Genomic DNA, 16904 nt, shown 5'->3' on the forward strand with positions numbered 1-16904 from the left:
GGAGGGGTAGGATTTAATAAGCTTTGCTTCTTCCTACTCCTTTTGGACATGTGGAACTGGGAACTGATTTGACAAAAATAAAAAAATGAAAAAAAAAACAAAATAAAAAAATTTAACTATATTAGGAAAGCAGGAAGTGAACAAATGTAACAGTTACTGATTGTAAAAGTACCAGATGGAGGGGTAGGATTCAATAAGCTTTGCTTCTTCCTACTCCTTTTGGACATGTGGAACTGGGAACTGATTTGACAAAAATAAAAAAATGGAAAAAAAACAAAATTAAAAAAAAAACTATATTAGGAAAGCAGGAAGTGAACAAATGTAACAGTTACTGATTGTAAATGTACCAGATGGAGGGGTAGGATTTAATAAGCTGTGCTTCTTCCCACTCCTTTTGGACATGTGGAACTGGGAACTGATTTGACAAAAATAAAAAAATGAAAAAAAAACAAAATAAAAAATTTAACTATATTAGGAAAGCAGGAAGTGAACAAATGTAACAGTTACTGATTGTAAAAGTAACAGATGGAGGGGTAGGATTTAATAAGCTTTGCCTCTTCCTACTCCTTTTGGACATGTGGAACTGGGAACTGATTTGACAAAAATAAAAAAATGAAAAAAAAAAAACAAAATAAAAAAATTAGGAAAGCAGGAAGTGAACAAATGTAAAAGTACCAGATGGAGGGGTAGGATTTAATAAGCTGTGCTTCTTCCTACTCCTTTTGGACATGTGGAACTGGGAACTGATTTAACAAAAATGAAAAAAAAAACAAAATAAAAAAATTAAACTATATTAGGAAAGCAGGAAGTGAACAAATGTAACAGTTACTGATTGTAAAAGTACCAGATGGAGGGGTAGGATTTAATAAGCTTTGCTTCTTCCTACTCCTTTTGGACATGTGGAACTGGGAACTGATTTGACAAAAATAAAAAAATGAGAAAAAAAAAATAATAATAAAAAATAAACTATATTAGGAAAGCAGGAAGTGAACAAATGTAACAGTTACTGATTGTAAAAGTACCAGATGGAGGGGTAGGATTTAATAAGCTGTGCTTCTTCCCACTCCTTTTGGACATGTGGAACTGGGAACTGATTTGACAAAAATAAAAAAAATGAGAAAAAAAAACTAAATAAAAAAATTAAAACTATATTAGGAAAGCAGGAAGTGAACAAATGTAACAGTTACTGATTGTAAAAGTACCAGATGGAGGGGTGGGATTTAATAAGCTGTGCTTCTTCCTACTCCTTTTGGACATGTGGAACTGGGAACTAATTTGACAAAAATAAAAAAAATGGAAAAAAAAACAACTATATTAGGAAAGCAGGAAGTGAACAAATGTAACAGTTACTGATTGTAAAAGTACCAGATGGAGGGGTAGGATTTAATAAGCTTTGCTTCTTCTACTCCTTTTGGACATGTGGAACTGGGAACTGATTTGACAAAAAAAAATGGAAAAAAATAAAAATAAAAAAAAAAACTATATTAGGAAAGCAGGAAGTGAACAAATGTAACAGTTACTGATTGTAAAAGTATCAGATGGAGGGGTAGGATTTAATAAGCTTTGCTTCTTCCTACTCCTTTTGGACATGTGGAACTGGGAACTGATTTGACAAAAATAAAAAAAAATAAAACTTAAACTATATTATGAAAGCAGGAAGTGAACAAATGTAACAGTTACTGATTGTAAAAGTACCAGATGGAGGGGTAGGATTTAATAAGCTTTGCTTCTTCCTACTCCTTTTGGACATGTGGAACTGGGAACTGATTTGACAAAAATAAAAAAATGAAAACAAAACAAAAACTGAAACTATATTAGGAAAGCAGGAAGTGAACAAATGTTACAGTTACTGATTGTAAAAGTACCAGATGGAGGGGTAGGATTTAATAAGCTTTGCTTCTTCCTACTCCTTTTGGACATGTGGAACTGTGAACTGATTATGTGATGCATTCAATTGCAATCTGATGCATGTTCAAATGAAATAAAACCATTACCATTAGGTCAAATCCAAGCTGCAGTGTTGTTGGATGCACAGATCACATTAGTTTTACTTAGTTGTGATGTGAACGTGTGTGTATTTTTCCCACTCGCAGTTGCAGGAGGTGTTTTCTTCCTACAAGAAGGAGCGAGAAGAGAGTGACAGGGCATTGACCAAGCAGAATGACAAACTCCTGGAGCAGCTGTCAGACCTGCGCTCCCAGAATGCCAAGACGGCGACGCAGCTGGAGTTTGCGTCCAAGAGGTGCGTCCGAACACTCACAGCAAGGACACTTTGCATTTAAGAACTTGCTTCTGCGGATGCCGTTTCTGACATCTTTGAACTGATTTCAGGTATGAGATGCTACAGGTTAATGTCGAGGGATACAGGAAAGAGATTGCTTCACTCCGAGAGAAAGAGCAAAAGATGGCCACCGCCACGCAGAACCACGAGAAAAGCATCCATACGTTAACTGAGGATCTAAGAGCTGCTCGGGAAAGGCTTTCAATGGCGGAGGTATTTATTTGAAACTAATTTGTATCCTTTTGTGAAATCTCGCCTTTTAACAGTAGCTTCTCTTCCCCTTTTAAGGGTCTTGCTGAAGGTCTCCGTAAAGAACGAGACATGCTGAAGCTGATTGAGTCAAAGTTGAACGACGAGAAGGAGAAAATCCTGAGCCAGCAGCAAAGCCAGAAGATGGTGCTGACCAACCTTCAGGCTATTCAGGTAAATCAGAATGATCTCACTCACAACAGTTTTTTTCCGATATTAATGAATGTGTTTTTTTTTCAGGCCACACTTGAGCGTTCGGATACCGACACACGTCAGCGTCTCAACAGTCACATCGAGAAGCAGGAACGAGAGATCTCCCAGCTGCAGAAGAGGTTGGAACACGAGGTGGAACAGCGGCATTTGCTGAGCAGGAACCAGGAAGTAGGCAATTGTTTTGATATTTTAATGTCTCTATATTATATTATATATTTTATATATATACCTTTTTTTTGTTATTTTCATGTATTTTTTTTTGTAATTTCCTCACAACTAGTAAACACTGCACCGACCCGGGGACACAAATACACATTCATAATCCTCATTCTCCTTCATCTGCTAAGATTCAGGTACTGGAAGCAAAGCGACAAATGGAGACCCAGACGGCGCTACACCAGCGGACTAAAGAGATGCTGAATGCCGCGGAGGTAGAGCTCAACTCTCTCAGAGGGCAGCAAGGTAGCAGCGAACCACGTCATATCCTGGGCTCCCCCACCACGCCTATAACCAGAGGTTGGTGCAAAGACGCATATATCATATTTATCTTGCATTAAGGCGACTATTACCATTGTAATTTCCACCAAAGTCATAATTTAGCAATGATTTGTTGTAGAAGTATATGAAGTATATGACCCCCAACACATGAGATTTACATTGTTTTAAAAACAATGAGGGCTGCACGGCGGTTGAGTGGTTAGCGCGCAGACCTCACAGCTAGGAGACCAGGGTTCAATTCCACCCTCAGCCATCTCTGTGTGGAGTTTGCATGTTCTCCCCGTGCATGCGTGGGTTTTTCTCCGGGTACTCCGGTTTCCTCCCACATTCCAAAAACATGCTAGGTTAACTGGCGACTCCAAATTGTCCATGGGTATGAATGTGAGTGTGAATGGTTGTTTGTCTATATGTGCCCTGTGATTGGCTGGCCACCAGTCCAGGGTGTACCCAGCCTCTCGCCCGAAGACAGCTGGGATAGGCTCCAGCACCCCCGCGACCCTCGTGAGGATAAGCAGTAGAAAATGAATGAATGAATGAATGAGTTCTCCTCCTATTTTGTGTGGAAGTGGTAACTTTTTGGTTTCTTATTTTGTCTTTCCCCACCCTCGGCCATCTCTGTGTGGAGTTTGCATGTTCTCCCTGTGCATGCGTGGGTTTTCTCCGGGTACTCCGGTTTCCTCCCACATTCCAAAAACATGCTAGGTTAATTGGCGACTCCAAATTGTCCATAGGTATGAATGTGAGTGTGAATGGTTGTTTGTCTATATGTGCCCTGCGATTGGCTGGCCACCAGTCCAGGGTGTGCCCCTTCTCTCGCATGAAGACAGCCGGGATAGGCTCCAGCACCCCTACGACAGTATCTCACAGATACTGTGAACATCCAGCAGCAACACAACATTTTGGCATGACTACTATTTTGATGAAAAATATACCGAACCCAGGGCTGCACAGCGGCCGGGCTCCAGCACCGCCTGTGACCCTTGTGAGGATACGCTGTAGAAAATGAATGAAGGAATAAAAACAATGACTTCCTACTTTTAGGCTTACAAGCTTCAAGTCAAGACCGCGACGACCTTCAGAGTCGCATGCTACAGACTGAAGCACGGGCACAGGAGCTGGCAGAGAGCCTGAGGGCCACCACCTCCAGCATGGAGCAGTACCGAGCCATGGCTCAGAGTCTGGAGGAATCCCTGGAGAAAGAGAAACAGGTGACGTACCGAATGAAATTGATACACACCGGACGTGTACCGTTTACAGCTGGAGTTATAATAAATTATAATAATACATTTTATTTGTATAGCGCTTTTCAAAATACTTTTCAAAAAAATAGAATGAAGTTGAATAAAGCAAGTAAACAGAATAGAAGACACACAAAAATACAACATTCATTGGTTAATACACAGTTAAAACATGAGTAAAAACAGTCAGATATAAAAGGTTAGACATTAAAAACAGATTTAAAGAGGTGGGTTTTTAGTTGTTTTTTGAAGTTGGGAAGGTCAGGGCAAGCACGGAGTGAATGGGGCAAAGAGTTCCAGAGGGTGTGTGTGGGGGGCAGCGATGGAGAAGGCTCTGTCACCCCAGGTTCGGAGCTTGGTCTTACAGGGGAGTGCCAGGAGGTTGGAGTCTGAGGAAGCGAAGGGGACACGGGGGATTGTGTGTGGATGGAGCAGGTCTGTGAGATATGGGGGGGGGTCAGATCATGGAGGGCTTTTGTAGGTGATGAGAAGAATTTTGAAGTGAATGCGTTGTCATATTGGAACAAAATGGAACAAACGTTTTCTTTTCCAACATACAAAGCATGGTATTTTGTGAAATCATTCATTCATTTTCTACCGCTTTTTCCTCACGAGGGTCGCGGGGGGTGCTGGAGCCTATCCCAGCTGTCTTTGGGCGAGAGGCGGGGTACACCTTGGACTGGTCGCCAGCCAATCACAGGGCACATATAGACAAACAACCATTCACACTCACATTCATACCTATGGACAATTTGGAGTCGCTAATTAACCTAGCATGTTTTTGGAATGTGGGAGGAAACCGGAGTACCCGGAGAAAACCCACGCATGCACGGGGAGAACATGCAAACTCCACACAGAGATGGCCGAGGGTGGAATTGAACCCTGGTCTCCTAGCTGTGAGGTCTGCAAACTAACCACTCGACCGCTGTGCAGCCCTGGTTCAATATATTTTTCATCAAAATAGTAGTCATGCCAAAATGTTGTGTTGCTGCTGGATGTTCACAGTATCCGAGTGATACTGTCGTGGGGGTGCTGGAGCCTATCCCAGCTGTCTTTGGGCGGGAGGCGGGGTACACCCTGGACTGGTGGCCAGCCAATCACAGGGCACATATAGACCAACAACCATTCACACTCACATTCATACCTATGGACAATTTGGAGTCGCTAATTAACCTAGCATGTTTTTGGAATGTGGGAGGAAACCGGAGTACCCGGAGAAAAAACCCACGCATGCACGGGGGAGAACATGCAAACTCCACACAGAGATGGCCGAGGGTGGAATTGAACCCTGGTCTCCTAGCTGTGAGGTCTGCGCGCTAACCACTAGACCGCCGTGCCGCCTGTTTGTGAAAACATCTAATAAAACTTTTTTGACCATATTCCAAATATTCCATATGCAGGTTACTGAGCAGGCCCGTGCCTCCATTGAAATTTGTATGAAGGAAGCTGAGGAGCACAACCGCAGACTTGAGGAGAAGCTTCTGGAAGCAGAGAAGGAGAAACTGAATATTGCAGAGGAACATACGAAGGCCATTGCCTCTTTGAATGAGCAGGTAATTATATACTATATAATATTTCACACTTTCATTGTAAATATTGCTATAGATTTCTTTAAAAACAATTCCATATTTTTCTCCTTAGATGGATGGTCTTAGAAGGAATATTAGCAGCGCCCAAACAGAACTTCAGACGGCGCTGCAGCGTTTATCAGCTGCCGAAGCCCAGCAGCAACAGTCTTTACAAGACAGCCAGGAGCAGGTAAAATGGCCGCCATAAAATGTATTACCCTTGAGATTGTTCTTAATAATAGCTTGAACTCAAGTTACATATAATATGGTCTCTCCCATTTGTAAGGCTAAACTGGCAGCCGAAGCACAAGATAAGTATGAGCAGGAGATGATGCTGCACGCAGCAGATGTGAAGGCTCTCCAGGATGCCAAGACTCAGGCCCTGCAGGCCGCTGAGCTCCGGCATCAACTGGAGGAAAGATCCCAGAGAGTCAATGCTGAGCTAATGGAGGCTAGAATCTCCTGGGGGGAGCAGGAAAAGATCCTCAAGGTATGTTGGCCCGCAGAAGATTTCGATACACGTCATGAAATGTGGATGCGGTTTAGATTTCGTTCTGTTTCATGTCCTCCCAGGAGGAGATGTCCAAGATAGAGAAACGCTATGAAGAGTTGCAGAGGCAGAACGCACTCCTGCATGAGCAAATCCAGACAATGAGCGGCAAAATGGCTGAGAATTTGCAGCGTGCTGCAAGCGACAGTCCGCTGAACATCTCTCTCTCTGAAGAGGGCAAGTCTGAAGACCAAGTCCTAGAGATTCTAAGGTAGTACACATACACAGAAATTGAATATTAAGTCCTCCTCACCCGTTTTAAAGAGGAAAATCAAATTTAAACAATAAATCATAATCCGGGCTGCACGGTGGTCGAGTGGTTAGCGCGCAGACCTCACAGCTAGGAGACCAGGGTTCAATTCCACCCTTGGCCATCTCTGTGGAGTTTGCATGTTCTCCCGGGTTTTCTCCTGGTACTCCGGTTTCCTCCCACATTCCAAAAACATGCTAGGTTAATTAGCGACTCCAAATTGTCCATAGGTATGAATGTGAGTGTGAATGGTTGTTTGTCTATATGTGCCCTGTGATTGGCTGGCCACCAGTCCAGGGTGTACCCCGCCTCTTGCCCGAAGACAGCTGGGATAGGCTCCAGCACCCCCCACGATCCTTGTGAGGAAAAAGCGGTAGAAAATGAATGAATGTTCTTGTTAGCATAACTTGCTAACAAAATGGCCACCGTAAGCAGAAGTCAGCTGTGTCGCCCATCTAGATGTCATCTACGGTTGACAATTTGTTTTACTTGCATAAAACTCTAAAATTCTAAATGCATAAAAATGAAAGGATTCCAAATTCTTGTTAGCATAACTTGCTAACAAAATGGCCACCGGAAGCAGAAGTCAGCCGTGTCGCACATCGAGATGTCATCTACGGTTGACAATTTGTTTTACTTACATAAAACTCTAAAATTCTAAATGCCTAAAAATGAAAGGACTCCAAATTGTCCATAGGCATGAATGTGAGTGTGAATGGTTGTTTGTCTATATGTGCCCTGTGATTGGCTGGCCACCAGTCCAGGGTGTACACCGCCTCTTGCCCGAAGACAGCTGGGATAGGCTCCAGCACACCCCAACGACCCTCGTGAGGAAAAAGCGGTAGAAAATGAATGAATGTTCTTGTTAGCATAACTTGCTAACAAAATGGCCACCGTAAGCAGAAGTCAGCCATGTCGCCCATCTTTTATAGTTTTACAATTTGTTTTACTTGCATAAAACTCTAAAATTCTAAATGCATAAAAATGAAAGGACTCCAAATTGCTAGGTTATTTAAGGCCAATTAAACATGCTAGGTTAATTGGCGACTCCGAATTGTCCATAGGTATGAATGTGAGTGTGAATGGTTGTTTGTCTATATGTGCCCTGTGATTGGCTGGCCACCAGTCCAGGGTGTACACCGCCTCTCGCCCGAAGACAGTTGGGATAGGCTCCAGCACCCCTATGACAGTATCACTCAGATACTGTGAACATCCAGCAGCAACACAACATTTTGGCATGACTACTATTTTGATGAAAAATATACTGAACCAGGGCTGCACAGCGGCCAGTTGGTTAGCACACAGGCTTCACAGCTAGGAGACCCGAGTTCAATTCCATCCTCTGCCATCTCTGTGTGGAGTTTGCATGTTCTCCCCCCCTCAGGATAAGCGGTAGAAAATGAATGAATGAAATCATAACCTGTGTCACAGGTTTGTGCGGCGTGAAAAGGAGATTGCAGAGTCTCGTTATGAGTTTGCTCAAGGGGAGAGTCTGCGCTACCGCGTCAGGGTTGAGCACCTGGAGCAAGAGCTCAAAGAGCTGCAGGACACCTTGAGTGCTGCTCGAGAGAAGATGCAGGTACGTTTGTATTCTCCTGGGTTACTACAGTTACTACAGTAAACCTCGGATATATCGGATTCAATTGTTCCCACTGGTTTTGTCCGATATAAGCGAAATCCGTTATATGCGTATACCGGAAAATGTCCGTTTTACACATATATCGGATTTATATCCGGTATATGCGTAAATCGGATTTTATCCGTTATAAAAAGGCACTTCCTTGACTATGTTTCCAATGTACCTGGACTGGGCAATGAAAAGAGACGTAAGGTAATGAGAATTGAACTTTATTGGACTCTGAGCATAACAAATTGTTAATTAAGCTAGGCCCTGTTACGCCCGTCAGGCCTACGTTATTTCCAATAGTGAGGTTAAGATCTCATTCACTGCTGTGCTAGTATTATTGACGTCACTCACTTTTATATTTGTCCTAAATCTGGAGCCAGGAGAAAGACAATAGCCAGTGACATCAACAAGATTAGCATAACGATGCGGCCATCCGATATATGCCAGGGAAATTTCATGGAAATGCATTGGAACGGGACTGGAGATTTTGTCCGAAATAGGCGAAATCCGTTATAAAAAAATCCGATATATGCAATGAATTTTTATTGGAAATGCATTACAGAAAAATCGCTTCTTTTTATCTGTTCGTTGTGAGCGAATTTCCGATATATCCGAGTCCGATATATCCGAGGTTTACTGTAGTAAGTGATTTGCAGCAGTTTTTAACAATAGTTAAAAATTGCTGTAGGAAGACTTTTTTTTTTTGTTTTAATTCCTTGGATTTATTGATCTGTAGTCGTCCATGTTTTGACCCCATTTCTTATACAATGGCATGAGACAGTGTGTCCAATAAATATTTTATGATATGCACATATACTTGTTTAATTTAGCAATACTATGTGTATATTTTTGATATCTTGTATATATCTTGTACATATCTTGTTAAATTGTCTTTTTTAACTCTACTTTTATATACTTATTTTAAAACTTGACTACTGCACTGAAAGGAGAAGCTCTCCAATCTCGTTGTACATCTTGTATAATGACAATAAAGGCCATTCCATTCCATTTCAACCACAAAATCTGGGTAGCTGAGATAAATTTTACCGATATAGTTTGGTCCTAATCTCTTCCGCATCAGGTGACGGCAAAGACCTTGGCCCAGCATGATGAGCTTATGAAAAAGACAGAAACTATGAGCATCCTAATGGAGACAAACAAGATGCTTCGAGAAGAGAAGGAAAAACTGGAGCAGGAAATGCAGCAAATCCAAGCAAAGGTATATTATTATTTTTTTGTCTGCATTAACCAACAATATTTCTATAATTCAGTTGACAATATACACTGACTTAATAAATCTTGTGGTGGATCTGGTATTTTAGCGTTGCCATCATCCACGTTTAAGTAGGTTAAATCATGTCATTTATCTCACAGGTCCAAAAGTTGGAGTCAGACGTTTTACCACAGCAGCAGGCAAACGTCGAACTGAGTGAGAAGAGTGGCGTTCTGCAAATGGAGAAGAAAATACTGGAGGAGGAGATCAAGCGCTGGAAGGCTCGGGCACAGGTCAGTGTACACGGCGTATGTATCGGTACACCCCTAAAAAATTGAACGAAGATTTCTGCATTTAGTAAAGTTATACCCTCATTCATTGTGGTTAAGTGAATTCTGGAAGTAGGATTCCTTATTCATTTAAAAAGGGATATTTTCGTACTTTGCTACTAGCTACTTTATTATTTTGCCTATATTAAATATAAATATATATTTATTAATATTTATATTCAAATATAAATATTTATATTTATTTATAAAAATAAAAGTATTTATTTATTTATAATATATATTTATTTATTATATTTATTTATTATATTTATATTTAATTATAATAATATAAATATTTATTTATATTTATTTATATTTATTTATATTTATAAATATAAACACAAACATTCATTGTGGTTAAGTGAATCCAGACCTGATTGTGATAAGTGAATTAGGAAGTAGGATTCCTAATTCATTAAAAAGGGATATTTTCGTACTTTGCTACTAGCTACTTGGTTATTTTGCCTATATTAAATATAAATATATATTTATATTCAAATATTAATATTTATATTTATTTATAAAATAAAATATAAATATTTATAATATTTATTTATTTATAATCTATATTTAATATTTATTAATTATATTTATTTATATTTATTTATAATAATATAAATATTTATACTATATATATATATATATATATATATATATATATATATATATATATATATATATATATATATATATATATATATATATATATATATATATATATATATATATATATATATATATATTTATATATATATATATATATATTTATATATATATATATATATTTATATATATATATATATATATTTATATATATATATATATATATATATATATATATATATATATATATATATATATATATTTATATTTATAAATATAAACACAAACATTCATTGTGGTTAAGTGCATCCAGACCTGGTTGTGATAAGTGAATTCTGGAAGTAGGATTCCTTATTCATTAAAAAGGGATATTTTCGTACTTTGCTACTAGCTACTTTATTATTTTGCCTGTATTAAATATAAATATATATTTATTTATATTTATATTCAAATATTAATATTTATATTTATTTATAAAAATATTTATATTATTTATTTATAATCTATATTTAATATTTATTTATTATATTTATTTATAATAATATATTTATTCTATAAATATATATATATATATATATTTAGAATATTGTATATATATTGTAATATTGTTTACATAATATTTATGTTTATATTCAAATAAAAATATTTATATTTATTAATAAAAATATAAATATTTAGAATATTTATTTATTTATAATATATATTTAATATATATTTATTTATTATATTTATTTATAATATAAATATTTATATTTATAAATATAAACACAAACATTCATTGTGGTTAAGTGAATCCAGACCTGATTGTGATATAATAAAAAAAGTAGTATAAAAAAGTATAATAAAATATAAATATATATTTATTTATATTTATATTCAAATATAAATATTTATATTTATAAAAATATAAATATTTATAATGTATTTATTCATTATATTTATATGTATTTATAATAATATAAATATTTATGTATATATTTATAAATATAAACACAAACATTCATTGTGGTTAAGTGAATCCAGACCTGGTTGTGATAAGTGAATTAGGAAGTAGGATTCCTAATTCATAAAAGGGATTTTTGTATTTTTGTACTTGGAGCAAAGAAGTTTATGACCGTCTAAATATGTTTCTTCGCATTATTATAACCTAGACATTGAAATAATGCTCCTACAATGCCTTTACGCTCGTATTACCCAATAAAATGAACATAATATAGACCAAAACATGTTAGCATTTGTACGTCTGTTTTTCCCCCAGTACTACCTGCCGTGGCTATCGTCTCATTATTGTAACCTTGTGACCATTGTCCAATACCGCGTATAAATGTGTCTTTAAATACGTTTTCCAAATGCCTTATATTTATATTTTAGTTCATTTAGCAGTTTTTTTTGCTTCAAAATTCGGGCAAAAAAATGTAAAAGTTGCTTGTTGTTTAACTAATGAGCCCTATTGAACCACTGAAAAGCGATAATTCATTAATATATTTTGAAAAAAACGTGATAGTGGATCTGTGGAATTCGAACCTTGACTTGTTGTACTTGGAAACCAATGATTTCGCTGACTTGGAATCAAGCAATCCGTTGGTTTTCAGTATGTTGTTTGACTATTAACTATGATTTCTGCGCTGACCGGCATTGTTTCCTCTCTTTTCAGTACTTGGTTAGCCAGCAGAAAGATTCCGATCCAGAGGAGTACAAGCGTCTACACTCGGAGAAGGAAGTACACCTTAAACGTATTCAGCAGCTCACTGAAGAGAACAGCAGGATCAAAGCAGAAGTTACCAGGTGAGTAAAATCATACAGTTGCCAGTCCATAGCAGATCACCGTTTCTTCTGACGTCTTAACATCTGTTTAGAACCGGCAATCTCACAGCATCCCAGCAAAGCCAAATACAAAACTTGCTTGACAATTTGAGTAAGATAACTGAAGAGAGAAATGTCCTCAAAGAGGATGTAGCCACAAAGACTCTGGAAATCCAGGAGAAGGTGAAGACCATTACCCAAGTCAAGAAGATCGGACGCCGCTACAAGACTCAATACGATGAGCTCAAAGTACAACACAGCAAGGTGAGAGCTCCGAAGCTAGCACTACCGCCCCTTTTTAAGTTTGACCGCAATTGAACCTTGTTGTGTTGTGTCTAGGTGGTAGCTGAAGCTGCAGGCCCATCCAAAGACGAGGAGACTCGTCAAGCCTCTGTTCAGGAACTGCAGAGCCTTCGAGACTCCCTGAGCCAGGCTGAGACCAGGATTAAAGACCTGGAGGGACAGCTGGAGAACATCAACAGGGTCAGCCAACCAATATGTTCTTCCTCACTTTTAATGATTGTAACCTTCTGGGGCAGATACTTATTATTCATTATTCCACTCACTTCTGTTGTAGATGATCACTGTTTTGTTTGGATTTCATTCAAATGTTGGGTTTGGCACGGCGGACGAGTGGTTAGCTAGGGGACCAGGGTTCAATTCCACCCTCGGACATCTCTGGTTGGAGTTTGCATGTTCTCCCCGTGCATGCGTGGGTTTTCTCCCACATTCCAAAAACATGCTAGGTTAATTGGTGAATCCAAATTGTCCAACAAAAAAGAGAGAGACTGACAAAGTGTGTGATGAAGGAATTATGAGGCTGTTCAATTCTGACACTAAAGAGGACGACTTTAGTGGTTTAGAGTTTTCTGGAAGACTACTGTTTAGCTAGCCATATTACACACACTGTTCAGTGCTCTTTGGAAAAAAAGCATGTATTATTATCATTTTCAAACCAGGGTTCAATTCCACCCTCGGCCATCTCTGTGTGGAGTTTGCATGTTCTCCCCGTGCATGTGTGGGTTTTCTCCGGGTACTTCGGTTTCCTCCCACATTCCAAAAACATGCTAGGTTAATTGGCGAATCCAAATTGTCCAACAAAAAAAGATAGAGAGACTGACAAAGTGTGTGATGAAGGAATTCTGACACTAAAGAAGACGACTTTAGTGGTTTTAGCTCCCAAGAGATTGAGTTTTCTGGAAGACTACTGTTTAGCTAGCCATATTACAACACTGTTCAGTGCTCTTTGGAAAAAAAGCATGTATTATCATTTTCAAACCAGGGTTCAATTCCACCCTCGGCCATCTCTGTGTGGAGTTTGCATGTTCTCCCCGTGCATGCGTGGGTTTTCTCCGGGTACTCCGGTTTCCTCCCACATTCCAAAAACATGCCAGGTTAATTGGCGAATCCAAATTGTCCAACAAAAAAAAGAGAGAGACTGACAAAGTGTGTGATGAAGGGTGTACCCCGCCTTTCGCCTGAAGTCAGCTGGGATAGGCTCCAGTATACCCCCACAACCCTAGTGAGGATAAGCGGCATAGAAACTTACAAGAAGAAAGTTGAAATAGTTAACAGAACTGGAAAATCAGCTGTAATTTTGCAAGAATAAAGTCAAAATATTGAGAAAAAAATTGGCAATTTGACGAGAATAAACTTGTAATATTATGAAAAAAATAAAGTTTAGAAAGAAATAGATTTGTAATTTTTTTGAAAATTAGATTGGGGAAAAGTTCTAATATTATGTGAATAAAATCCTAATATTACTAAAAGAAAATTTGAAGAAAGTTGAAATATTTGGAAAATAATAAAAAAAAAAATTTAAATGTAGAAAGACCTCAATAAAAACTATGTATTAAGCGTGGGTTTTCTCCGGGTACTCTGGTTTCCTCCCACATTCCAAAAACATGCTAGGTTAATTAGCGACTCCAAATTGTCCATAGGTATGAATGTGAGTGTGAATGGTTGTTTGTCTATATGTGCCCTGTGATTGGCTGGCCACCAGTCCAGGGTGAACCCCGCCTTTCGCTTGAAGTCAGCTGGGATAGGCTCCAGCATACCCCCACAATCCTAGTGAGGATAAGCGGCATAGAAACTTACCAGAAAAAAGTTGAAATAGTTAACAGAACTGGAAAATCATTTGTAATTTTGCAAGAATAAAGTCAAAATATTGAGAAAAAATTTGACGAGAATAAACTTGAAATGAAAAAAATAAAGTTTAGAAAGAAATAGATTTGTCATTTTTTGAAAATTAGATTGGGGAAAAGTTCTAATATTATGTGAATAAAATCCTAATATTACTAAAAGAAAATTTGAAGAAAGTTGAAATATTTGGAAAATTTAATTATTTTTTTAATGTAGAAAGACCTCAATAAAAACTATGTATTAAACGTGGGTTTTCTCCGGGTACTCCGGTTTCCTCCCACATTCCAAAAAAACATGTTAGGTTAATTAGCGACTCCAAATTGTCCATAGGTATGAATGTGAGTGTGAATGGTTGTTTGTCTATATGTGCCCTGTGATTGGCTGGCCACCAGTCCAGGGTGTACCCCGCTTCTCGCCTGAAGACAGCTGGGATAGGCTCCAGCACCCTTGCGACCCTCATGAGGAAAAAGCGGTAGAAAATGAATGAATGAATGTTGGGTTTTGTAACACTTCACATGGACCAAAAAGGGTACCTTCGACGTAACTGATTTATATATAGTGTTCACTTCACACCTGATCAATATATCACCAAACCAAACTTGTGAACTACGAACACACCGTAACGACTCTACAGTCAATTATTAATAATCCAGAACATGGCAGTTTCTACATACTTAATGACAGAATACACAGTAGGAGTAACTGCAAAGTATGTCAATATTATATGTTCTGGATCAATAGTATGTATTTGCAACGACAATTCTAAGTAAAGACTCTGTAAGAGATGCGTTAATTTAACAATAAGTTTGCGGTGGTGTACCAATGCACTGCATCATGCTTAGCATGAACACTATTTAACGCTGTAGCCGTTAGCCCACCAGATGGCAACAAAGACCCATCGATGACTTACCGTGCAGTTGTAGCAAGGGGTGTCCAAACATTTTCCACCAAGGACCGCACACTGAAATTGTATTTCTGCAATATGCCACGGGCGATTAAACGGGCCGTACTTTTGCGACACCTGACTTGGAGCATGTGGATAGGCACAAAACAAAGGAAGTCGTACTAAATTACCTGAGGTGAATGAAATATCCGGGAATCTCAAGAGGGAGGCCCGCAATGTTGGATTTTAAAAACCCTTGATACTGATAAATAGATTACATCAAATATGAACAATGTACAGCGTAAACGGTAATTTGTACAAATAATTTAGAATAAATAAGAATAATTTGAGTGTGAATGGTTGTTTGTCTATATGTGCCCTGTGATTGGCTGGCCACCAGTCCAGGGTGTACACCGCCTCTCGCCCGAAGACAGTTGGGATAGGCTCCAGCACCCCTACGACAGTATCACTCGGATACTGTGAACATCCAGCAGCAACACAACATTTTGGCATGACTATTATTTTCATGAAAAATATACTGAACCAGGGCTGCACAGCGGCCAGATGGTTCGCACACAAGCTTCACAGCTAGGAGACCCGAGTTCAATTCCATGGACTGGTGGCCAGCATGTGGATAGGCACCAACAAAGGAAGCCGTATTAAATTACCTGAGGTGAACGAAATATCCGGGAATCTCAAGATACTGAAAGCTGTGTCAACCGTTTCGATGTAGTACTACAGTAAACCTCGGATATATCGGATTCAATTGTTCCCACTGGTTTTGTCCGATATAAGCGAAATCTGTTATATGCGTATACCGGAAAATGTCCGTTTTACGCATATATCGGATTTATATCCGGTATATGCGTAAATCGGATTTTATCCGTTATAAAAAGGCACTTCCTTGACTATGTTTCCAATGTACCTGGACGCGCAGGCAACGCTGCAAATGACGTCGTATAGCGGCCTGTCACGATTCGGCGAATCGGAGCGCCACGATGCGGCCATCCGATATATGCGAGGGAAATTTCATGGAAATGCATTGGAACGGGACTGGAGATTTTGTCCGAAATAGGTGAAATCCGTTATAAAAAATCCGATATATGCAATGAATTTTTATTGGAAATGCATTACAGAAAAATCGGTTCTTTCTTATCTGTCCGTTGTGAGCGAATTTCCGATATATCCGAGGTTTACTGTACTATCTCTGTTGAGTCTTCATTTCGTTAGATTGTAGAAGTGTACCTAATGCAGTGCCCAGGAGAAACTTCTTCTCGGCCTGTTACAGGTGGTTGCAGAGCGTGAAACTGAGGTGCACAATTCCCAGGAAGAGTCATCCAGACTGAGACAGGAGCTGCAGGACAAATCCAAGCAGATGGCCGACAAGGAGGAGAAGACTAAGAAGGCGATTGTTTTTGCCAAGCAGAGGATCAGCCAGCTCACAAGTAAGATGGAAT

The 16904-nt window shown here is 38.7% G+C and overlaps 1 protein-coding gene across 1 annotated transcript in view; it reads left to right on the forward strand.

Annotated features, from left to right (window-relative positions):
* tprb (translocated promoter region b, nuclear basket protein) overlaps nucleotides 1-16904 on the forward strand; it is a 50278-nt gene that overhangs the window by 12002 nt on the left and 21372 nt on the right. Inside the window, exons 17-33 of the mRNA XM_058072893.1 lie at nucleotides 2094-2242; nucleotides 2332-2494; nucleotides 2570-2704; nucleotides 2771-2911; nucleotides 3091-3259; nucleotides 4283-4449; nucleotides 5880-6032; nucleotides 6121-6237; nucleotides 6334-6537; nucleotides 6621-6808; nucleotides 8279-8426; nucleotides 9556-9693; nucleotides 9849-9980; nucleotides 12274-12404; nucleotides 12476-12686; nucleotides 12762-12905; nucleotides 16736-16892. Coding sequence (XP_057928876.1) covers nucleotides 2094-2242; nucleotides 2332-2494; nucleotides 2570-2704; nucleotides 2771-2911; nucleotides 3091-3259; nucleotides 4283-4449; nucleotides 5880-6032; nucleotides 6121-6237; nucleotides 6334-6537; nucleotides 6621-6808; nucleotides 8279-8426; nucleotides 9556-9693; nucleotides 9849-9980; nucleotides 12274-12404; nucleotides 12476-12686; nucleotides 12762-12905; nucleotides 16736-16892 — 2647 coding nt within the window. The remainder of the gene's footprint in view (nucleotides 1-2093; nucleotides 2243-2331; nucleotides 2495-2569; nucleotides 2705-2770; nucleotides 2912-3090; nucleotides 3260-4282; nucleotides 4450-5879; nucleotides 6033-6120; nucleotides 6238-6333; nucleotides 6538-6620; nucleotides 6809-8278; nucleotides 8427-9555; nucleotides 9694-9848; nucleotides 9981-12273; nucleotides 12405-12475; nucleotides 12687-12761; nucleotides 12906-16735; nucleotides 16893-16904) is intronic.

The sequence above is a fragment of the Doryrhamphus excisus genome, chromosome 5 (assembly GCF_030265055.1).
Source record: "Doryrhamphus excisus isolate RoL2022-K1 chromosome 5, RoL_Dexc_1.0, whole genome shotgun sequence".
Lineage (NCBI taxonomy): Eukaryota > Metazoa > Chordata > Actinopteri > Syngnathiformes > Syngnathidae > Doryrhamphus > Doryrhamphus excisus.